The sequence below is a fragment of the Zonotrichia albicollis genome, chromosome 32, assembly GCF_047830755.1.
Source record: "Zonotrichia albicollis isolate bZonAlb1 chromosome 32, bZonAlb1.hap1, whole genome shotgun sequence".
Lineage (NCBI taxonomy): Eukaryota > Metazoa > Chordata > Aves > Passeriformes > Passerellidae > Zonotrichia > Zonotrichia albicollis.
Genome location: NC_133850.1, coordinates 2207966 through 2232229, shown reverse-complemented (window position 1 = coordinate 2232229; position 24264 = coordinate 2207966). Strand labels below are relative to the sequence as shown.

The 24264-nt window shown below is 58.2% G+C and overlaps 1 protein-coding gene across 16 annotated transcripts in view; it reads left to right on the top strand.

Moving 5' to 3' along the window:
- EVI5L (ecotropic viral integration site 5 like) overlaps nt 1–23869 on the top strand; it is a 69524-nt gene extending 45655 nt beyond the window's left edge. For 5 of the 16 annotated variants that reach the window (XM_074530225.1, XM_074530211.1, XM_074530217.1 and 2 more), the window contains 12 exons: nt 356–416; nt 581–634; nt 2878–2910; nt 8328–8459; nt 10320–10448; nt 12598–12699; nt 14713–14859; nt 16611–16757; nt 19860–19955; nt 21480–21575; nt 23046–23316; nt 23713–23869. In XM_074530225.1, coding sequence (XP_074386326.1) covers nt 356–416; nt 581–634; nt 2878–2910; nt 8328–8459; nt 10320–10448; nt 12598–12699; nt 14713–14859; nt 16611–16757; nt 19860–19955; nt 21480–21575; nt 23046–23243 — 1195 coding nt within the window. In that variant the 3' untranslated portion in view covers nt 23244–23316; nt 23713–23869. Of the gene's footprint in view, nt 1–355; nt 417–580; nt 635–2877; nt 2911–8327; nt 8460–10319; nt 10449–12597; nt 12700–14712; nt 14860–16106; nt 16224–16375; nt 16469–16610; nt 16758–18528; nt 18763–19859; nt 19956–21479; nt 21576–23045; nt 23673–23712 lie in introns of those variants that run through there. The other 11 variants (XM_074530215.1, XM_074530214.1, XM_074530213.1 and 8 more) reach the window with 11 other exon arrangements.
- Nucleotides 23870–24264: the final 395 nt, after the last annotated feature.

Below are 24264 nucleotides of genomic sequence, written 5' to 3'. Positions count from 1 at the left end.
CTCCTCTGTCCCTCTGTCCTTCTGTCCCTCTGTCCTTCTGTCCCCTCTGTCCCTCTGTCCTTCTGTCCCTGTGTCCCTCTGTCCCTCTGTCCCTCTGTCCTTCTGTCCCCTCTGTCCCTCTGTCCTTCTGTCCCTGTGTCCCTGTCCCTGTCCCTGAACCCATCCCCATCTCTGTCCCTGTGTCCCTCTGTCCTTCTATCCTTCTGTCCCTGTGTCCCTCTGTCCCTGTGTCCCTGTCCCTGTCCCTGTCTGTCTGTGTCTGTCCCCATTCCTGTCCCTGTCCCCTCTGTCCCTGTCCCTGTCCCCTCTGTCCCTGTCCCTGTCCCTCTGTCCCCAGCTGTCCGTGTGTCCCCAGGCTGGAGAAGGAATACGCCGCCCTCAAGAGCAAAGAGATGGAGGAGCAGATCGAGATCAAGGTGACACAGCTGGGGACACCTGGGGACATCCCTGGAGGACACTTGGGGGACATGGGGACACCTGGGGACACCTGGATTACCACTCATTCTCCCCTCCCTGTCCCCTCTGTGTCCCCTCCCTGTCCCCTCTGTGTCCCCTCTCTGTCCCCTCTGTGTCCCCTCAGCGGCTCCGCTCTGAGAATCGCCTGCTCAAGCAGCGCATCGAGACCCTGGAGAAGGTGAGGATCCCAAAACCCCCCAAAAATGCCCCAAAAAAACCCTAAAACACCACAGAGAACCCCAAAAACCCTAAAACACCACAGAGAACCCCAAAAACCCTAAAACACCACATGGAACCCAAAGCACCCCCAAACCCTGCATGGAACCCCAAACAACCCCAAAACACTGCACGGAACCCAAAAAAAACAAACCCGAACACTGCATGGAACCCCAAAAAAACCCCAAACACTGCATGGAACCCATAAAACCCCCCAGAAATCCAAAATATTCCAAAAAAACCCAAAAACAAACCTGAAACCTGCATGGAACCCAGAATACCCCAAACCACTGCATGGAACCCCAAAAACCCCCAAACACTGCATGGAACCCAAACCCCAAATCCCTCATTTAGGGCCCAAACCCCCTCGTTTTGAGCCCAAATCCCCCCATTTAGACACCAAAAACCCCATTTTGGGCCGAATTCCCCCCATTAAGGACCAAAAAAATCCCATTTTCCATCCCAAACCCCTCATTTTCCACCCAAACCCTCCAAATCCGCGGGAACTGGGGAGTTGGGGAATGGCGGGAGTGCCGGGGCGGGCTGGGCTGGCTCTGCCCCGGCTCTGGCACTGGCACTGATCTGGCACTGCTGGCACTGGCACCGATCTGTCACTGTCACCGCTGTCACTGTCACCGCTGGCACTGGCACTGTCACCGATCTGTCACTGTCACCGCTGTCACTGTCACCGATCTGTCACTGTCACTGTCACCGATCTGTCACTGTCACCGCTGGCACTGTCACTGTCACCAGTCTGTCACTGTCACCGCTGTCACTGTCACCGCTGGCACTGGCACTGTCACCGATCTGTCACTGTCACTGTCACCAATCTGTCACTGTCACCGATCTGTCACTGTCACTGTCACCGCTGTCACTGTCACTGTCACCGCTGTCACTGTCACCGATCTGTCACTGTCACTGTCACCGATCTGTCACTGTCACTGCTGTCACTGTCACTGATCTGTCACTGTCACCGATCTGTCATTGTCACTGTCACCGATCTGTCACTGTCACCGCTGTCACTGTCACCGATCCGGCACTGTCACTGTCACCAATCTGTCACTGTCACCGATCTGTCACTGTCACCGCTGACACTGTCACCGCTGTCACTGTCACCGATCTGGCTCTGTCTCTGTCCTGACCCGGCTCTGTCACTGTCACCGATCTGTCACTGTCACCGATCCGGCTCTGTCGCTGCTGTCACTTCTGTCACTGTCACTGTCCCTGCCCCAGCTCTGTTGCTGTCCCGGCTCTGGCTCTGTCACCAATGTCACTCTGGCTCTGTCACCAATGTCACTCTGGCTCTGTCGCTGTCGCTGCTGCTGCTGTCGTGACCTGGCTCTGGCTCTGTCCCTGTCACTGTCCCTGTGTCTGTCACTGTGTCACTGTCACTGTCCCTGTGTCTGTCACTGTGTCACTGTCACTGTCCCTGTCACTGTCACTGTCACTGTCACTGTCACTGTCACTCTGACACTGTGTCACTGTCACTGTCCCTGTCCCTGTCACTGTCCCTGTGTCACTGTCACTGTCCCTGTCCTTGTCCCTGTCACTGTCACTGTCCCTGTCACTGTGTCACTGTCATTGTCCCTGTCCTTGTCCCTGTCACTGTCACTATCCCTGTCACTGTCACTCTGACACTCTGTCACTCTGTCCCTGTCCCTGTCACTCTGTCCCTGACCCGTCTCTCTCTGTCCCTGTCCCTGTCCCTCTGTCCCTGTCCCTGTCCCTCTGTCCCTGTCCCTGTCCCTCTGTCCCCGTCCCCGTCCCTGTCTCTGTCCCTGTCACTCTGTCTCTGTCCCTGTCCCCGTCCCTGTCCCTCTGTCCCTGTCCCTGTCCCTGTCCCTCTGTCACTCTGTCACCCTGTCCCTGTCCCCATCCCTGTCCCTGTCCCTGTCACTCTGTCCCTGTCCCTCTGTCCCTGTCCCTCTGTCCCTCTGTCCCTGTCCCCATCCCTGTCCCTGTCCCTCTGTCCCTCTGTCCCCGTCCCTGTCCCTGTCACTCTGTCCCTGTCCCTGTCCCCGTCCCTGTCCCTCTGTCACTCTGTCACTCTGTCACCCTGTCCCTGTCCCCATCCCTGTCCCTCTGTCCCTGTCCCTCTGTCCCTGTCCGTCTGTCCCTGTCACTCTGTCTCTGTCCCTGTCCGTCTGTCCCTGTCCCTCTGTCCCTGTCCCCATCCCTGACCGCTGTCTCTCTGTCCCTCCCCAGGAGAGCGCCGCCCTGGCCGATCGCCTCATCCAGGTACTGCCCTGCCTGTCACGATAATCCCGACATTCCCGTGCATTTTCCTTCCCAATTTTCCCCATTGATTTTCCCAATTTTCTTTCTCGATACTTTCCCAATGTTTTCCTGATTTATTTTCCCAATTTCCCTTTTTTTCCCTCAATTTTCCCGATTTTTTTCCCAATACTTTCCCATCATTTTTCCCTGATTTTCCCAATTTTCCCAATTGATTTTCCCAATTTCCCTGATTTTCCCGATTGATTTCCCCCAATACTTTCCCAATTTTGATTTTCCTCTCCTCTTTTTCCCATTTATTCCCCTGATTTTCCCAATTGATTTTCCCGATTTTCTTTCTCGATACTTTCCCGATGTTTTCCTGATTTATTTTCCCAATTTCCCCAGTTTTTAACCCAATTTTCCTGATTTTTTTTCCCAATACTTTCCCAATATTTTTCCCTGATTTTCCCAATTTTCCTAATTGATTTTCCCAATTTCCCTGATTTTCCCGATTATCCCAAATTCTTTTCCCAATTTTCCCAATGGATTTTCCCAATTTCCCTGATTTCCCGATTGATTTTCCTCTCCTATTTTCCCCATTTATTCCCCTGATTTTCCCAATTTTCTCTCTCAATACTTTCCTGGTGTTGTCCCAATTTATTTTCCCAGTTTCCCCAATTTTTCCCCCAATTTTCCTGATTTTTTCCCAATATTTTCCCCTGATTTCCGCAATTTTCCCAAATTCTTTTCCCAATTGATTTTCCCGGTTGATTTTCCTCTCCTATTTTCCCCATTTATTCCCCTGATTTTCCCAATTTTCTTTCTCGATACTTTCCCAATGTTTTCCTGATTTATTTTCCCAATTTCCCTTTTTTTCCCCTCAATTTTCCCGATTTTTTTCCCAATACTTTCCCATCATTTTTACCTGATTTTCCCGATTTTCCCAATTGATTTTCCCAATTTCCCTGATTTTCCCGATTGATTTCCCCAATACTTTCCCAATTTTGATTTTCCTCTCCTCTTTTTCCCATTTATTCCCCTGATTTTCCCAATTGATTTTCCCGATTTTCTTTCTCAATACTTTCCCGATGTTTTCCTGATTTATTTTCCCAATTTCCCCAATTTTTTCCCTCAATTTTCCCGATTTTCTTTCCTGATGCTTTCCCAATATTTTTCCCTGACTTTCCCAATTTTCCCAAATTCTTTTCCCAATTTTCCCAATTGATTTCCCCGATTGATTTCCCCCAATACTTTCCCAATTTTGATTTTCCTCTCCTATTTTTCCCATTTATTCCCCTGATTTTCCCAATTGATTTTCCCAATTTTCTCTCTCAATACTTTCCTGGTGTTGTCCCAATTTATTTTCCCAATTTCCCCAATTTTCCCCCCAATTTTCCTGATTTTTTCCCAATATTTTCCCCTGATTTCCGCAACTTTCCCAAATTCTTTTTCCAATTGATTTTCCCGGTTGATTTTCCTCTCCTATTTTCCCCATTTATTCCCCTGATTTTCCCAATTTTCTTTCTCGATACTTTCCCGATGTTTTCCTGATTTATTTTCCCAATTTCCCTTTTTTTCCCCCCAATTTTCCCGATTTTTTTCCCAATGCTTTCCCAATATTTTTCCCTGACTTTCCCAATTTTCCCAATTGATTTTCCCGATTTTCCCAATTGATTTTCCCGATTGATTTCCCCCAATACTTTCCCAATTTTGATTTTCCTCTCCTCTTTTTCCCATTTATTCCCCTGATTTTCCCCATTGATTTTCCCAGTTTTCTTTCTCGATACTTTCCCGATGTTTTCCTGATTTATTTTCCCAATTTCCCCAATTTTTTCCCTCAATTTTCCCGATTTTCTTTCCTGATACTTTCCCAATATTTTTCCCTGATTTTCCCCATTTTCCCAAATTCTTTTCCCAATTTCCCCAATTTTCCCCCCAATTTTCCCGATTTTTTTCCCAATGCTTTCCCAATATTTTTCCCTGACTTTCCCAATTTTCCCAAATTCTTTTCCCAATTTTCCCAATTGATTTTCCCGATTGATTTCCCCCAATACTTTCCCAATTTTGATTTTCCTCTCCTATTTTCCCCATTTATTCCCCTGATTTTCCCAATTTTCTTTCTCTATACTTTTCCGATGTTTTCATGATTTATTTTCCCAATTTCCCCAATTTTTTCCCTCAATTTTCCCTATTTTTTTTCCTGATACTTTCCCAATATTTTTCCCTTATTTTCCCAAATTCTTTTCCCAATTTCCCCAAATTCTTTTCCCAATTTTCCTGATTTTCCCAATTTTTTTCCCCCAATACTTTCCCGATTTATTTCCCCAATAATCCAGATACTTTCCCAATTTTCTCCTATTTTTTCCCTGATCTCCCTGATTGATTTTCCCCAATTTTCCCAATTTATTTTCCAAATTTTCCCAAATATTTTCCCAATATTTTCCCAATATTCCCAAGATTTTCCTGATATTTTCCCAATTTTCTTCCCCGATGTCCCTGATTTATTTTCCTGGTCCCTCCCCCCCCATTTTCCTGATTTTTTTCCCCAATTTTCCCAAGATTGTCTGGATTTCCCAAATCTGTTTTCCCAATATTTTCCCAATTTATTTTCCCAACTTTTCCCAATTTATTTTCCTGGTTTTCTGATTTTTTCCTTGATTTTCCCAATTCTTCCCCCAATTATTTTGATTTTTTCCCTGAATTTCCTCGCAATTTTCCCAGTTTATTTCCCCAATTTTCCTGATGGATTTCCCCAATATTTTCCCCGATATTTTCCTGGTTTTCCTCCCCAATTTTCCTGATTTATTTTCCTGATTTTCCCCCCCATTTCCGTGATTTTTCCCAAATATTTTCCCAAATATTTTCCCAAGATTTTCCCGATTTATTTTCCCAATCTTTTTCCCAATTTATTTTCCCAAATTTCTGATTTTTTCCCTGATTTTCCCAAAATTTTTTCCCAAATTTTTTTCCCAATTTTTTCCCTGTTTTTCTTCCCAATTTCCCTGATTTATTTTCCTGATTTACTTCCCCAGTTTTCTTCCCAGTTTTCCCAATTAATTTTCTCAATATTTTTCCCGATATTTTTCTGATTTCCCCTATTTATTTTCCAGATTTATTTTCCCAATTTCCCAGATTTATTTTCCTGATTTATTTCCCGAATTTCTCTGATTTCCCCAATTTTTTCCCCCAATTTTCCCGACTGATTTTCCCAATTCCCCCATTTTTTCCCCATTTTCCTCCCTCCTCCAGCCCCACTTTTGGGGGAATTTTCCTTTTTCTGCCTTTTTATTTCACCTTTTTTTTCTGCTTCTCTGAAGGATCCCGCACATCCCGCACAACCCCCAAATTTGGGGGAAATTTGATGGAATTTGGGGAAATTTGGGGATATTTTGATGAATTTTGTAGAATTTTGGGGGGAATTTTGAATGTTGGAGAATTTGGGGGGATTTAGGGGGAATATTGAGGATTTTGATGGAATTTTGGGGGAAATTATGGGGAATTCAGAGCAATTTTGATGGAATTTTAGGAAAATTTGGGAGGATTTAGGGGAAATTTGGGGGGATATTTTTTTTTGAATTTTAGAGAATTTGAGGAAAATTTTGGGGGATTGAGGGATTTGGGGGGAATTTCGAATTTTGGGGTATTTGGAGGAAATTTTGGGGGGAAATTTTGGGATTTTGGGGGGGAATTCTGGTGAATTTTGAGGAATTTTTGTGGGATTTTTTGGGGGAATTTTGGTGGATTTGGGGGAAATTTGGGGGGGGAATTTGAGATTTTGGGATTTTGGGATGGAAAGCAGCGATTGGAGGAGTTTGGGTGGAATTTGGGATGGGGAAGGGGAGGGGACAAACGGCCCTGGAGGTCCCCACGGGGCTGGTGGCACCTCCAGTGTCACCCCCTGTCCCCAGTGTCACCTCCTGCTTCCTATTGTCACCCCTCGGGGCTGGTGGCACCTCCCTGTCCCCAGGGTCACTCACTGTCCCCCCAGTGCCACCACAGCCGCGCTGGCTCTGCCCTGGTGGCAGGAGGTGACAATGTGCCCATTGTCCCCATGGCCAGGTGACACAGGCCCAGGAGGTGACAGTGTGCCCATTGTCCCCATGGCCAGGTGACACAGGCCCAGGAGGTGACAATGTACCCATTGTCCCCATGGCCAGGTGACACAGGCCCAGGAGGTGACAGTGTCCCCAGTGTCCCCAATGTCAACAATGTCCCCATGGCCAGGTGACACAGGCCCAGGAGGTGACAGTGTCCCCATTGTCCCCAATGTCAACAATGTCCCCATGGCCAGGTGACACAGGCCCAGGAGGTGACAATGTACCCATTGTCCCCGATGCCCCCAAGGTGTCCCCACTGTCCCCAGGGCCAGGTGGCACTGTCCCTGCTGTCCCCAAGGTGTCCCTGCTGTCCCCAAGGTGTCCCTGATGTCCCCATTGTCTCCCCAGGGCCAGGTGACGTGGGTGCAGGAGGTGTCAGTGTCCCCAATGTCCCCAAGTTGTCCCCAAGGTGTCCCCAATGTCCCCACTGTCCCCAGGACCAGGTGACGTGGGTGCAGGAGGTGTCAGTGTCCCCACTGTCCCCAATGTCCCCAATGTCCCCACTGTCCCCAGGACCAGGTGACACGGGCACAGGAGGTGTCAGTGTCCCCATTGTCCCCAATGTCCCCAAGGTGTCCCTGATGTCCCCAATGTCCCCACTGTCCTCATTGTCCTCAGGGCCAGGTGATGCGGGTGCAGGAGGTGACACTGTCCCTGCTGTCCCCAATGTCCCCACTTTCCCCACTGTCCCCACTGTCCCCAGGGCCAGGTGACACTGTCCCCATTGTCCCCACTGTCCCCAATGTCCCCACTGTCCCCTCTGTCCCCAGGGCCAGGTGACACTGTCCCCAATGTCCCCAACATCCCCAATGTCCCCAGGGCCAGGTGACACTGTCCCTGCTGTCCCCACTGTCCCCACTGTCCCTTCTGTCCCCAGGGCCAGGTGACACTGTCCCCAATGTCCCCACTGTCCCCTCTGTCCCCAGGGCCAGGTGACACTGTCCCCAATGTCCCCACTGTCCCCATTGTCCCCACTGTCCCCATTGTCCCCTCTGTCCCCAGGGCCAGGTGACATTGTCCCCAATGTCCCCACTGTCCCCAATGTCCCCTCTGTCCCCAGGGCCAGGTGACACTGTCCCCACTGTCCCCACTGTCCCCAATGTCCCCTCTGTCCCCAGGGCCAGGTGACACTGTCCCTGCTGTCCCCACTGTCCCCACTGTCCCCTCTGTCCCCAGGGCCAGGTGACACTGTCCCCACTGTCCCCACTGTCCCCACTGTCCCCAGGGCCAGGTGACACTGTCCTCAATGTCCCCAACATCCCCAATGTCCCCAGGGTCAGGTGACACTGTCCCTGCTGTCCCCATTGTCCCCAATGTCCCCATTGTCCCCTCTGTCCCCAGGGCCAGGTGACGCGGGCGCAGGAGGCCGAGGAGAACGACGTCATCCGGCGGGAGCTGGCGCTGGTGAGGCAGCGCTGCAGCTCGGCCACCGAGAGCCTCAGGAGAGCACAGAGCACCATCAGAGAGCTGCAGGTGTGTCATTGTGTGTCACTGTGTGTCACTGTCACTGTGTGTGTCACTGTGTGTGTCATTGTGTGTCACCGTGTGTCACTGTCACTGTGTCACTGCCCGGTGCCAGCGCTGCAGCTCGGCCACCGAGAGCCTGAGGCGGGCACAGAGCACCATCAGAGAGCTGCAGGTGTGTCATTGTCACCTGAGTGTGCCACTGTGTGTGTCACCTGTGTGTCACTGTCACCGTGTGTCACTGTGTGTCACTGTGTGTCACTGTCACTGTGTCACCGTGTGTCACTGTCACTGTGTCACTGCCCGGTGCCAGCGCTGCAGCTCGGCCACCGAGAGCCTGAGACGGGCACAGAGCACCATCCGGGAGCTGCAGGTGTGTCACTGTCACCTGAGTGTCACCTGTGTGTGTGTCATTGTCACTGTGTCACTGTGTGTCACCTGTGTGTGTCACTGTCACTGTGTGTCACTGTCACTGTGTCACTGTGCGGTGCCAGCGCTGCAGCTCGGCCACCGAGAGCCTCAGGCGGGCACAGAGCACCATCAGAGAGCTGCAGGTGTGTCATTGTCACCTGAGTGTCATTGTCACCTGTGTGTGTGTCACTGTCACTATGTGTGTCACTGTGTGTCACTGTGTGTCACTGTCACTGTGTCACTGTCACTGTGTCACTGCCCGGTGCCAGCGCTGCAGCTCGGCCACCGAGAGCCTGAGACGGGCACAGAGCACCATCAGAGAGCTGCAGGTGTGTCACTGTCACCTGAGTGTCATTGTCACCTGTGTGCCATTGTCGCCTGTGTATCATTGTGTGTGCCACTGTGTCACCTGTGTGTCACTGCTCCCAGGTGACAATGCTGCAGGTGACATTTGGTGGCATTTGGTGGCACAGGTAACTCCTGCTGAAATGGTGATTTTGTGGCAGGTGGGAGATGATGTTTGGTAGCCTTTGGTGACCTTTGGTGACACTTGGTGACATTTGGGGACATTGGTGACAGGGTAACCCCCGGCTGAGCAAGGAGTTTGTGGTGGACATTGGGGAGGTGACATTGGTGACACTGGTGACATTTGGTGACATTTGGTGACATTGGTGACCCAGGGTAACCCCCAGCTGAGCAAGGAGTTCATGGTGGGCATTGGGGAGGTGACATTGGTGACATTGGGGACATTTGGTGACATTGGTGACACAGGGTAACCCCCGGCTGAGCGAGGAGTTCGTGGCAGTTGGGGACAATGTTGAGGTGACATTTGGGGACATTTGGGGACATTTGGAGACATTTGGAGACATTGGTGACACAGGGTAACCCAGTTTGAGTGAGGAGTTGGTGGCAGGTTGGGGACAATTTTGAGGTGACATTGGGGACATTTGGTGACATTGGTGACCCAGGGTAACCCCCGGCTGAGCGAGGAGTTGGTGGCAGGTTGGGGACAATGTTGAGGTGACATTTGGTGACATTTGGGGACGTTGGTGACAGGGTAACCCCCGGCTGAGCGAGGAGTTCGTGGTGGGCATTGGGAAGGTGACATTGGTGACATTTGGTGACATTTGGTGACATTTGGTGACACAGGGTAACCCCTGTTTGAGCGAGGAGTTGGTGGCAGGTTGGGGACAATGTTGAGGTGACATTGGTGACATTTGGGAACATTGGTGACAGGGTAACCCCTGTTTGAGCGAGGAGTTCGTGGCAGTTGGGGACAATGTTGAGGTGACATTGGTGACATTTGGGGACATTGGTGACATTGGTGACATTTGGTGACATTTGGTGACATTGGTGACCCAGGGTAACCCCCGTTTGAGCGAGGAGTTCGTGGCAGTTGGGGACAATGTTGAGGTGACACTGGTGATATTTGGTGACATTTGGTGACATTGGTGACAGGGTAACCCCCGTCTGAGCGAGGAGTTCGTGGCGCACCTGGAGACGGAGCTGGAGCGGTCGCGGCTGCGCGAGAGCGAAACCCTGGGAGCCCTCAAGGAGATGCAGGACAAGGTCCTGGACATGGAGAAGGTGACACCGAGGGGACACCAGGGGGACACTGGGGTGGCCTTGGGGACAGGGAGGGACCCTGGGGACAGGGAGGGACCTTGGGGACAGGGAGAGACCTTGGGGACAGGGAGGGACCTTGGGGACAGAGGACCCTCTGGGAGATGCAGGACAAGGTCCTGGACATGGAGAAGGTGACACCGAGGGGACACCAAGGTGGCACCAAGGACAGGGAGGGTCCCATGGGTGGCTCTGGGGACAAGGAGTGGCCATGGGGACACAGAGGGACCTTGGGGACATGGGGGGTTCCAGGAGATGCAGGACAAGGTCCTGGACATGGAGAAGGTGACACCAGGGGGGACACCGGGGGGGACACTGGGGTGGCTTTGGGGACCGGGAGAGGCCTTGGGGACAGGGAGGGACCTTGGGGACAAGGGGCCCTCAAGGAGATGCAGGACAAGGTCCTGGACATGGAGAAGGTGACATGGGGACACCAGGGTGACACTGGTGACAGGGAGGGACCCTGTGGACAAGGAGGGTCCCATGGGTGGCCCTGGGGACAGGGAGCCCTCAAGGAGATGCAGGACAAGGTCCTGGACATGGAGAAGGTGACACCAGGGAGACAATGGGGTGACACCAGGGGTCCCAATGGGATGGGGACGGTCCCATGGGTGGTCTTGGGGACAGGGAGGGACCTTGGGGACAGAGGACCCTCAGGGAGATGCAAGACAAGGTCCTGGACATGGAGAAGGTGACACCGAGGGGACACCAGGGGGACACTGGGGTGGCCTTGGGGACAGGGAGGGACCTTGGGGACACCAGGGTGGCACCAAGTAGAGGGAGGGTCCCATAGGTGGCACTGGGGACAGGGAGGGTTCCAGGAGATGCAGGACAAGGTCCTGGACATGGAGAAGGTGACACCGAGGGGACACCAAGGTGGCACCAAGGACAGGGAGGGTCCCATGGGTGGCCTTGGGGACAAGGAGGGACCTTGGGGACAAGGGGCCCTCAAGGAGATGCAGGACAAGGTCCTGGACATGGAGAAGGTGACACCAGGGGGACACCAGGGTGACACGGGATGGCAGGGTCCCAGTGGGGTGGGGACGGTCCCATGGGTGGCCTTGGGGACAGGGAGGGACCTTGGGGACAAGGGGCCCTCAGGGAGATGCAGGACAAGGTCCTGGACATGGAGAAGGTGACACCACGGGGACAACGGGGTGGCACCGGGGTGGCACTGGGGTGACAGGGTCCCAATGCAATGGGGACGGTCCCATGGGTGGCCTTGGGGACAGGGAGGGGACAGGGAGGGTGCCGTGGGTGGCCTTGGGGACAGGAGCTGTCACAGGTGGCCTGTGAAGGTCCCTCTGTCTGTCTGTCCCCACTGATGTCCCTGTCCCTGTGTCCCTGCTGTCCCCTCTGTCCCTTGTCCCTGTGTCCCTGTCTCCTGTGTCCCTGTCCCCTCTGTCCCTGATGTTCCTGATGTTCCTTGTCCCCTGTGTCCCCCCTCTGTCCCTTGTCCCTGTTCCTGATGCTCCTGTCCCCTTTGTCCCCTCTGTCCCTGATGTTCCTGATGTCCCTTGTCCCCTGTGTCCCCCCTCTGTCCCTGTCCCTGCTGTCCCTGCTGTCTCTGTCCCCTGTGTCCCCCCCTCTGTCCCCTCTGTCCCTCTGCCCCTGTCCCTGCTGTCCTCTGTCCCCTTTGTCCCCTCTGTCCCTGCTGTCCCCTCTGTTCCTCTGTCCCTGATGTCCCTGTCTCTGTCCCTGTCCCCCTGTCCCTCTGTCCCTGTCCCTGTCCCCTCTGTCCCTGTCCCCTCTGTCCCTGATGTCCCTGTCCCTGTGTCCCCTCTGTCCCTGTCCCTGTGTCCCTGTCCCTGCTGTCCCTCTGTCCCTGATGTCCCTGTCCCTGTGTCCCTGTCCCCTCTGTCCCTGCTGTCCCCTCTGTCCCTGCTGTCCCCTGTGTCCCCTCTGTCCCTGTCCCTGCTGTCCCTCTGTCCCTGATGTCCCTGTCCCTGTGTCCCCTCTGTCCCTGCTGTCCCCTCTGTCCCTGATGTCCCTGTCCCTGATGTCCCTGTCCCTGTGTCCCTGTCCCTGATGTCCCTGTCCCTGTGTCCCTGCTGTCCCTGCTGTCCCTGTGTCCCTGTCCCTGTCCCTGATGTCCCTGTCCCTGTGTCCCCAGCGGCAGCCGCTGCTCCCGGACGACTCCAGCGTGGTTCGGCTGCAGGAGGAGCTGCAGGAGCTGGCGCTGAGGGACATCGGGGACATCGGGGACACCTGGCAGGTGAGACACGGGGACATGGGGGACATTGGGGCACCTGGCAGGTGAGACACGGGGACACGGGGACACGGGGACATTGGGGACATTGGGGACATCGGGGACACCTGGCAGGTGAGACACGGGGACACGGGGACATTGGGGACACTGGGGACATTGGGGACATCGGCGACATTGGGGACATTGGGGACATCGGGGACACCTGGCAGGTGAGACACGGGGACATCGGGGACATCGGGGACACTGGGGACATTGGGGACATCGGCGACATTGGGGACATTGGGGACATCGGGGACACCTGGCAGGTGAGACACGGGGACATCGGGGACATCGGGGACACTGGGGACATTGGGGACATCGGCGACATTGGGGACATTGGGGACATCGGGGACACCTGGCAGGTGAGACACGGGGACATCGGGGACATCGGGGACACTGGGGACATTGGGGACATCGGCGACATTGGGGACATTGGGGACATCGGGGACACCTGGCAGGTGAGACACGGGGACATTGGGGACATTGGGGACATTGGGGACATTGGGGACACCTGGCAGGTGAGACACGGGGCCATTGGGGACATTGGGGACATTGGGGACATTGGGGACATCAGGTACATTGGGGACATCAGGGACATCGGGGACATTGGGGACACCTGGCAGGTGAGACATGGGGACATCGGGGACATTGGGGACATTGGGGACAGCTGGCAAGTGAGACATGGGGACATGGGGACATCAGGGACATCGGGGACATCGGGGACACCTGGCAGGTGAGACACGAGGACACGGGAACATCGGGGACATCGGGGACATCGGGGACATTGGGGACATCGGGGACACCTGGCAGGTGAGACACGGGGACACGGGAACATCGGGGACATCGGGGACATCGGGGACATCGGGGACACCTGGCAGGTGAGACACGGGGACATCGGGAACATCGGGGACATCGGGGACATCGGGGACATCGGGGACACCTGGCAGGTGAGACACGGGGACACGGGGATATTGGGGACACCTGGCAGGTGAGACACGGGGACACGGGGACATCGGGGACATTGGGGACATTGGGGACATCGGGGACATTGGGGACACCTGGCAGGTGAGACACGGGGACATGGGGACATCGGGGACACTGGGGACATCGGGGACATCGGGGACACCTGGCAGGTGAGACATGGGGACACAGGGACATCGGGGACATTGGGGACACCTGGCAGGTGAGACACGGGGACATTGGGGACATTGGGGACATCGGGGACATGGGGACATTGGGGACATCGGGGACACCTGGCAGGTGGGACACGGGGACATGGGGACATCAGGGGGATGCCTGGCAGGTGTCCCAGCGTCCCTGTCTGTCCCCAGGTGAGCACCCACGTGTCCCCATACCTGACCAAGTTCCCCAGGTGTGTCCCCATACCTGACCAGGTGTGTCCCAAGTGTCCCCCAGGTGTCCCCAGGTGTGTGTCACCTGACCAGATGTCCCCCACGTGTCCCCATAGCTAACCAGGTGTCCCCAGGTGTGTCCCAGGTGTCCCCATACCTGGCCAGGTGTGTCCCCAGGTGTCCCCACACCAGACCAGGTGTGTCCCCAGGTGTCCCCACACCTGACCAGGTGTGTCCCCAGGTGTGTCCCCACACCAGACCAGGTGTGTCCCAGGGTGTCCCCCAGGTGTCCCAGGTGTGTCCCCAGGTGTCCCCACACCAGACCAGATGTGTCCCCAGGTGTCCCCAGGTGTCCCAGGTGTCCCCACACCTGACCAGGTGTGTCCCCAGGTGTCCCCACACCAGACCAGATGTGTCCCCAGGTGTTCCCAGGTGTCCCAGGTGTCCCCACACCAGACCAGGTGTGTCCCCAGGTGTCCCAGGTGTCCCCATAGCTGACCAGGTGTGTCCCAGGTGTGTCCCAGGGTGTCCCCCATGTGTCCCAGGTGTCCCCATAGCTGACCAGGTGTGTCCCCAGGTGTCCCCAGGTGTCCCAGGTGTGTCCCCAGGTGTCCCCACAGCTGAGCAGGTGTCCCTGTCCCCCCAGGTGTGCGGGGGCCGCTGGCAGGAGCCGCGGGCGCTGCACGAGGCCGTGCTGGGGGTGCAGCTCCGCGAGAGCCAGGCCCAGGCGGAGCTGAGGGCGCTGAGACAGCGCGTGCTGCACCTGGAGACACAGGTGAGGGACTGGGATGGACTGGGACAAACTGGGACAGCGGGTGCTGCACCTGGAGACACAGGTGAGGGACTGGGATGGACTGGGACAAACTGGGACAAACTGGGAATGGGGCTGAGGGCGCTGGGACAGCGGGTGCTGCACCTGGAGACACAGGTGAGGGACTGGGATGGACTGGGACAGACTGGGACAAACTGGGAATGGAGCTGAGGGCACTGAGACAGCGCGTGCTGCACCTGGAGACACAGGTGAGGGACTGGGATGGACTGGGACAAACTGGGAATGGGGCTGAGGGCGCTGGGACAGCGCGTGCTGCACCTGGAGACACAGGTGAGGGACTGGGATGGACTGGGACATACTGGGACAAACTGGGACAAACTGGGAATGGAGCTGAGGGCGCTGAGACAGCGGGTGCTGCACCTGGAGACACAGGTACCAAACTGGGATGGACTGGGACAAACTGGGACAAACTGGGAATGGGGCTGAGGGCGCTGGGACAGCGCGTGCTGCACCTGGAGACACAGGTGAGGGACTGGGATGGACTGGGACATACTGGGAATGGGGCTGAGGGCGCTGGGACAGCGCGTGCTGCACCTGGAGACACAGGTGAGGGACTGGGAGGGACTGAGATGGACTGGGATAGACTGGGAATGGAGCTGAGGGCACTGGGACAGCGGGTGCTGCACCTGGAGATACAGGTAAGGGATTGGGACAAACTGGGAACACTGGGAGGGACTGGGATGGGCTGGGACAGACCGGGAGGGACTGGAACAGAGAATGATGCACCTGGAGACACAGGTGAGACACAGGTACCAAACTGGGAGCACTGGGATGGACTGGGAGGGACTGGGAGGGACTGGGAATGGGGCTGAGGGCACTGGGACAGAGAGTGATGCACCTGGAGACACAGGTGAGGCACAGGTGAGACACAGGTGAGGGACTGGGAGAGACTGGGAGGGACTGGGAACTGAACTGGGAGCACTGGGAGAGCAGGGACCAGGGTTTGTCCCGGGTTTATCCTGGGTTTATCCCAGATTAATTTTGTGTTTATCCCAGGATTTTGATGGGTTTATCCTGGGTTTATCCCGGGTCAATCCCGGGTTTATCCTGGTTTAGGGTCGGATCCAGCGGTCGGTGCTGGGCTGGGCCGAGCAGGGAGCCGGGCTGGATTGGTGCCGGGTCTATCCTGGTTTATCCCGAATCAATCCCAGGTTTATCCTGGTTCAGTCCCGGGTTATTCTCTGTTCCAGGGCCGGATCCAGCGGTCGGTGCTGGGCCGTGCCGAGCAGGCCTGTGCAGGGCTGCGGGAGCAGGGCTGGGTCGGTGCCGGGTCTATCCCGGGTCTATCCCAGGTCTATCCCGGTTAATCCCAGGTTTATCCCAGGTTAATCCCGGTTCTATCCCGGTTTAGGGGCGGATCCAGCGGTCGGTGCTGTGCCGGGCTGAGGGAGCAGGGCTGGGTTTATCCCGGTTAATCCCAGGTTTATCCCAGGTTAATCCCGGTTCTATCCCGGTTCAGGGGCGGATCCAGCGGTCGGTGCTGGGCCGTGCGGAGCAGGCCTGTGCCGGCCTGCGGGAGCAGGGCTGGGTTTATCCCGGTTAATCCCGGTTCTATCCCGGTTCAGGGGCGGATCCAGCGGTCGGTGCTGGGCCGTGCCGAGCAGGCCTGTGCGGGGCTGAGGGAGCAGGGCTGGGTTTATCCCAGGTTAATCCCAGACCAATCCCAGGTTAATCCCGGTTCTATCCCGGTTCAGGGGCGGATCCAGCGGTCGGTGCTGGGCCGTGCCGAGCAGGCCTGTGCCGGGCTGCGGGAGCAGCTCCGCGCCGCCGCCGCCCAGAGCCAGGGGCTGCAGGCACAGCTGAGCGAGAGCCACCGGAAACACGCGGAGGCACAGTGCAAGGTGGGGACACTGGGGACACTGGGGACATCACTGGGGACATCATTGGGGACACTGGGGACACTGGGGACATCATTGGGGACACTGGGGACATCATTGGGGACACTGGGGACACTGGGGACACTGGGGACACTGGGGGACATTGGGGACATTGGGGACATCATTGGGGACACTGGGGACACTGGGGACATCATTGGGGACAATGGGGACATCATTGGGGACACTGGGGACACTGGGGACATTGGGGACACTGGGGACATCATTGGGGACATCACTGGGGACACTGGGGACACTGGGGACACTGGGGACATCATTGGGGACACTGGGGACATCATTGGGGACACTGGGGACACTGGGGACACTGGGGACAATGGGGACATCACTGGGGACACTGGGGACAATGGGGACACTGGGGACACTGGGGACATCATTGGGGACATTGGGGACAATGGGGACAATGGGGACATTGGGGACAATGGGGACACTGGGGACACTGGGGACATTGGGGACAATGGGGACAGTGGGGACATTGGGGACAATGGGGACATTGGGGACACTGGGGACATCATTGGGGACACCGCAAACACACGGAGGCGCAGTGCAAGGTGGGGACATTGGGGACAATGGGGACACTGGGGACAGCAATGGGGACATCACTGGGGACACCAAAAACACGCGGAGACGCAGTGCAAGGTGGGGACATTGGGGACATTGGGGACATCACTGGGGACATTGGGGATGCTGGGGACACTGGGGACAGCAATGGGGACACTGGGGACACCGGAAACACGCCGAGGCACAGTGCAAGGTGGGGACACTGGGGACATTGGGGACACGGGGGACACTGGGGACAGCAGTGGGGACACTGGGGACACTGGGGACACCGCAAACATGCGGAGGCGCAGTGCAAGGTGGGGACATTGGGGACAATGGGGACACTGGGGACATCATTGGGGACATTGGGGACACCGCAAACACACGGAGGCACAGTGCAAGGCGTGGACATTGGGGACAATGGGGACACTGGGGACATCATTGGGGACACCACAAACACGCGGAGGTGCAGTGCAAGGTGGGGACAATGAGTGGGCACACTGGGGACATTTGAGACAGCAATGGGGTCATTGGGCACACCGGAAACACGCCGAGGCGCAGTGCAAGGTGGGGACATCATTGGGGACATTGGGGACAGCAATGGGGCCATTGGGGGTATTGGGGGTGTTGGGGGACATTGGGGACACTTGGGGGCATTGGGGAGATTGGGGTTACTTGGGGATGTTGGGGACATTGGGGACACTGGGGACATTGGGGTTACTTGGGGATGTTGGGGACATTGGGGACACTGGGGACATTGGGGTTACTTGGGGATGTTGGGGACATTGGGGACACTGGGGACATTGGGGTTACTTGGGGATGTTGGGGACATTGGGGACACTGGGGACATTGGGGGATATTCAGGGCATTGGGAACATGGGGACATCGGGGCTGTTGGGAACACTGGGGACAGCAGGGACACCGGGGACATCAGGCATATTGGGAACATTTGGGGACGTTGGGGGTGTTTGGGACATTGGGGACACTTGGGGACCTTTGGGATGCACACGGGGATGTCCCCACTGTCCCTGAGTGTCCCTGGGGGTGTCTGGGGTGTCCCCACACTGTCCCTGGTGGCATGGCTGTCCCAGGGGCTGTCCCTGAGTGACCTTGTGGTGTCCCTGTGGTGTCCCTGGGGCTGTCCCTGGGTGTCCCCATGGTGTCCCCACACTGTCCCCAGAGCAAGGAGGAGGTGATGGCCTCCCCATGGTGGCAGGGCTGTCCCTGGGTGTCCCCGTGTGTCCCCATGGTGTCCCTGCGGTGTCCCTGGGTGTCCCTGTGGGTGTCCCTGGGTGTCCCCATGGTGTCCCTGTGGGTGTCCCTGGGTGTCCCTGTGGGTGTCTCTGGGTGTCCCAGGGCTGTCCCTGGGTGTCCCCAAGTGTCCTTGGGGTGTCCCTGAGTGTCCCCGCAGTGTCCCCAGTGGCAGGGCTGTCCCAAGACTGTCCCCAGCTGTCCCCGTGGTGTCCCTGGGGGGGACAGGGTTGTCCCTGGGGCTGTCCCCGGGTGTCCCCGTGGTGACAGCGCTGTCCCCAGAGCAAGGAGGAGGTGATGGCCTCCCCATGGTGGCAGGGCTGTCCCCGGATGTCCCTGTGGGTGTCCCCATGGTGTCCCTGTGGTGTCCCTGGGGCTGTACCCATGGTGTCCCTGGGTGTCCCCGTGTGTCCCTGTGGGTGTCCCCATGGTGTCCCTGGGTGTCCCTGGGTGTCCCTGTGGTTGGCAGGGCTGTCCCTGGGTGTCCCCGTGTGTCCCCATGGTGTCCCCACGCTGTCCCCAGAGCAAAGAGGAGGTGATGGCCTCCCCACGGTGGCAGGGCTGTCTCTAGGTGTCCCTGGGTGTCCCCGTGTGTCCCCATGGTGTCCCTGTGGGTATCCCTGGGTGTCCCTGTGGGTGTCCCTGGGTGTCCCCATGGTGTCCCTGTGGGTGTCCCTGAGTGTCCCTGGGGGTGGCAGGGCTGTCCCCATGGTGTCCCCACACTGTCCCCAGAGCAAGGAGGAGGTGATGGCCTCCCCACGGTGGCAGGGCTGTCTCTAGGTGTCCCTGGGTGTCCCCGTGTGTCCCCATGGTGTCCCTGTGGTGTCCCCGGGTGTCCCTGGGTGTCCCCAGAGCAAGGAGGAGGTGATGACCTCCCCATGGTGGCAGGGCTGTCTCTAGGTGTCCCTGGGTGTCCCTGGGTGTCCCCATGGTGTCCCTGTGGGTGTCCCTGGCTGTCCCCGTGTGTCCCCATGGTGTCCCTGTGGTGTCCCTGGGTGTCCCTGTGGTTGGCAGGGCTGTCCCTGGGTGTCCCTGGGTGTCCCCATGGTGTCCCTGTGGTGTCCCTGGGGCTGTCCCCATGGTGTCCCTGGGTGTCCCCGTGTGTCCCCATGGTGTCCCTGTGGTGTCCCTGGGTGTCCCTGTGGTTGGCAGGGCTGTCTCCGGGTGTCCCCATGGTGTCCCTGGGTGTCCCCATGGTGTCCCTGTGGGTGTCCCTGGGTGTCCCCGTGTGTCCCCATGGTGTCCCCACGCTGTCCCCAGAGCAAGGAGGAGGTGATGGCCGTGCGGCTGCGCGAGGCCGACAGCATGGCCGCCCTGGCCGAGATGAGGCAGCGCGTGGCCGAGCTGGAGATCCAGGTACGGGGACACTGAGGGGACATCGGGGACATCGGGGACATTGGAGACATCCAGGGGGCATGGGGACATTGGGGGGACATGAGGGACATGGGGATATCGGGGGGACATTGGGACATTGGGGGTGTTGGGGACATTGAGGATGCAGGGGACATGGGGACATTGGGGGGACATGGGGACGTTGGGGACACTGGGAACATTGGGACACAGGGACATCAAGGGGACATCAAGGACATCAGGAACACTGGGGACATTGGGGAGACATGGGGACATCAGGGATATTGGGGACATGGTGGGGAGATGGGGACACTGAGGACATTGGGGACACGGGACATTGGGGACATCAGGGGAGACATGGGGACATTGGGGGGACGTGGAGACATTGGGACATGGGGACGTTGGGGACACTGGGGACATGGTGGACACTGGGGGGACACGGGGACTTGGAGGGGACATGGGGATGATGAGGGACATGGGGATGTGGGGGACATTGGGGACACTGGGGGGACATGGGGATGTTGGGGACATTGCAGGGACATGGGGACACTGGGGACATTGGGACATGGGGGACATCAGGGACAATGGGGACACTGGGGGATGTGGGGAAATGGAAATATCAGGACATGGGGACATTGGGGACACTGGGGATACTGGAGACATGGAGGGGATGAGGGACATTGGGGACACTGGGGGGACATGGGGACATTGGGTGCATGGAGGGGATTGTGGAGGGCATGGGGACATCAGGGGGACATGGGGACCTGGAGGGGACGTGGGGGCATGAGGGACATGGAGATATTGGGGGAGATGGGGACATTGGGGACATCGGGGACATTGGGGACATTGAGGACATGGAGTGGAGGGAGGACATGGGGATATCAGGGTCGTTGGGGACATTGGGGCATGAGGACATGGGGACACAGGAGGATGTGGGGACAGAGGGGGACATGGGGGCATGGAGGGTATGGGGGACACGAGGGACATGGGGCATGTGGAGCCATGGGGACATCAGGGACATTGAGGACATCGGGGGACATCAGGGACACAGGGGACATGAGGGTATGGGGGACACAGGAACACTGGGGCATGTGGGGACATGGGGACATGGACGGGATATGGGGGGGACATGGGGACATTGGGGACGTGGGGGGGTGGAGGGGATGAGGGACACTGGGGACATCAGGGGGACATCAGGGGAACATGGGGACATGAGCAGGACATCGGGGACACGGATGTTATGGGAGACATGGGGATGTGGGGACATGGGGGGACATGGAGGGGACAAGGGGACATGGAAGGGTTGGGGGACATGGGGACGTGGTGGACATGAAGGACATGGGGACATGGAGGGGACACAGGGACATGAGTGGGACATGGACATTGGGGACACGGAGGGGATGGGGGACATGGGGATGTGGGGACATGGGGACAGGAAGGGGACATGGGGGACACAGGAGGGGCCAGGTGGCCGCAGTGTCCCCTCAGTGTCCCCGCAGTGTCCCCTCAATGTCCCTCTGGTGTCCCCAGCGTGAGGAGGGGCGGCTGCAGGGGCAGCTGGAGCACACGGACACGGCGCAGTACATCCGGCACCTGCAGGGCCACATCCGGCAGCTCAAGGCCGAGGTGGGACACTGGGGACATTGGGGACATCACTGGGGACACCAGAGGCTTTGGGGACATTGGGGACACTGGGGACAATGGGGACATTGGGGACACGGGGGGTGCAGTACATCCGGCACCTGCAGGGCCACATCCGGCAGCTCAAGGCCGAGGTGGGACACTGGGGACATTGGGGACATCACTGGGGACACCAGAGGGGACACTGGGGACACGGGGGGTGCAGTACATCCGGCACCTGCAGGGCCACATCCGGCTGCTCGAGGCTGAGGTGGGACATTGAAGACACCAGTGGGGACATGTGGGGACACCAAGGACATCAGGGGCATTGGGGACATTGGGAATAGTGGGGATGTTTGAGACATTGGGGACATCGGGGACACGGGGGACATTGGGGACACTGGGAGGCACCAGGGGGATACAGAGGACATGGGGGGACACCCAGGTGGCACCCAGGGGGGCTGGGGGAGGTGACAGGGGTTGGGGACACTCAGGTGGCACCCAGAGGTACCTGGGGACCCCCAGTCTGGCCCCAGTGCCACTGGTGGCATTGCCAGGTGCCACCAACCATGTCCCCTCAGTGCCACGCGGCCTGGGGACAGTTGGTGACAGTGTGTTCCCCCTGTGTCCTCCCTCCTGCCCTTCTCTGTTGGCCTTTGTCCCCTCCTGTCCCCTCCTGTCCCTGTCCCCTGTCCCATCCGCATTCCCATCCTTGTCCCCTCCCTGTTCCTGTCCCTGTCCTTGTCCCCATCCCCTCTCTGTCCCTTGTCCCCTGCTGTCCCCTCTTCTTTCTCCCCTCTGTCCCTTGGCTGTCCCCTGTCCCCTCTCCTGTCCCTGTTCTTGCTGTCCCCTCTCTGTCCCTCCCTGCCCTCTGTCCCTGTCCCCACTGTCTCCTGTCCCAATTGTCCCTTCCCTGTCCCCTGCTGTCCTGTTGTCCCCTGTCCCCACTGTCTCCTGTCCCTGTCCCCGCTGTCCCCTGTCTGTCCCCTCTCTGTCCCTCCCTGTCCCCTGGCCCTGTCCCCTCTCTGTCTGTTGGCTGTCCCCTGTCCCTCTCCCCACTGTCCCCTGTCCTGTCCCCTGCTATCCCTTGTCCCTGCTGTCCCCTCTCTGTCCCTCACTGTCCCCTATCCTTTACCATCCCTGTCCTGTCCTTGTCCCCTCCCCTCCCTGTCCTGTCCCCTGGCTGTCCCTCACTGTCCCCTGTCCCTGTCCCTGCTGTCCCCTGTCCTGTCCCCTGTCCTGTCCCCTGTCCTGTCCCCTGGCTGTCCCTCACTGTCCCTGTCCCTGTCCCTGCTGTCCCCTGTCCCTGCTGTCCCCTGTCCTGTCTCCCCTGGCTGTCCCTCACTGTCCCCTGTCCCTGCTGTCCCCTGTCCTGTCCCCTGGCTGTCCCTCCCTGTCCCCTCTCTATCCCCTGTCCCTGTCCCTGTCCCTGCTCTCCCCACTGTCCCCCCTCTGTCCCCACTGTCCCTGTCCCAGATCCGGCTGCTGCGGGGGCCGCTGTCCTTTGGCGCGGTGGCCTTGGGGACACCCCTGGGGGACGAGGACTCGCTGGGCTCCTCGGACGAGGAGCTGCCACCACCGCCCTTCGCCCTGACCCCGGGGGACATCGGGGACACCGGGGACACCGGGGACAGCAGCGACAGCGAGCCCGAGGGGGCACCGACGGCACCGTGACACCCAGGGGACATTGGGGACACCGGGGACAGCAGCGACAGCGAGGCCGAGGGGGCACCGACGGCACCGTGACCTGCTGGGGACACCGGGGACATTGGGGACACCAGGGACAGCAGCGACAGCGAGACCGAGGGGGCACCGACGGCACCGTGACACCCAGGGGACACCAGGAACATTGGGGACAGCAAGCCTGAGGTGGCACCGACGGCACCGTGACCTGCTGGGGACACCGGGGACATTGGGGACAGCGAGCCTGAGGTGGCACCGATGGCACCGTGACACCCAGGGGACACCAGGAACATTGGGGACAGCAAGCCCGAGGTGGCACCAATGGCACCGTGACCTGCTGGGGACACCGGGGACAGCAGCAACAGCGAGACCGAGGGGGCACCGACGGCACCGTGACACCCAGGGGACATTGGGGACACTGGGGACATCGGGGACAGCGAGACCAACGGGGCACCGTGACCTGCTGGGGACACCGGGGACATTGGGGACAGCAGTGACAGCGAGGCTGAGCGGGCACCGATGGCACCGTGACACCCAGGGGACACCAGGAACATTGGGGACAGCAAGCCTGAGGTGGCACCGATGGCACCGTGACCTGCTGGGGACACCGGGGACAGCAGCAACAGCGAGACCGAGGGGGCACCGACGGCACCGTGACACCCAGGGGACATTGGGGACAGTCTGAGGTGGCACTGATGGCATCGTGACACCCAGGAGACAATGGGGACACCGGGGACAGTGAGCCTGAGGGGCCACTGATGGCACCGTGACCTGCTGGGGACACTGGGGACAGCCTGAGGTGGCACCGGTGGCATCGTGGCACACAGGGGGCATTGGGGACACCGGGGACAGCCTGAGGTGGCACCGGTGGCATCATGGCACACAGAGGACATTGGGGACACCAGAGACAGCCTGAGGTGACACCCAGGGACCCACAGGGACATTGGGGACAGGCCAGGGGACAATGGGACACCTGTGGGCCCTGTGGCACCTGGGGGACATCCCGGGTTCC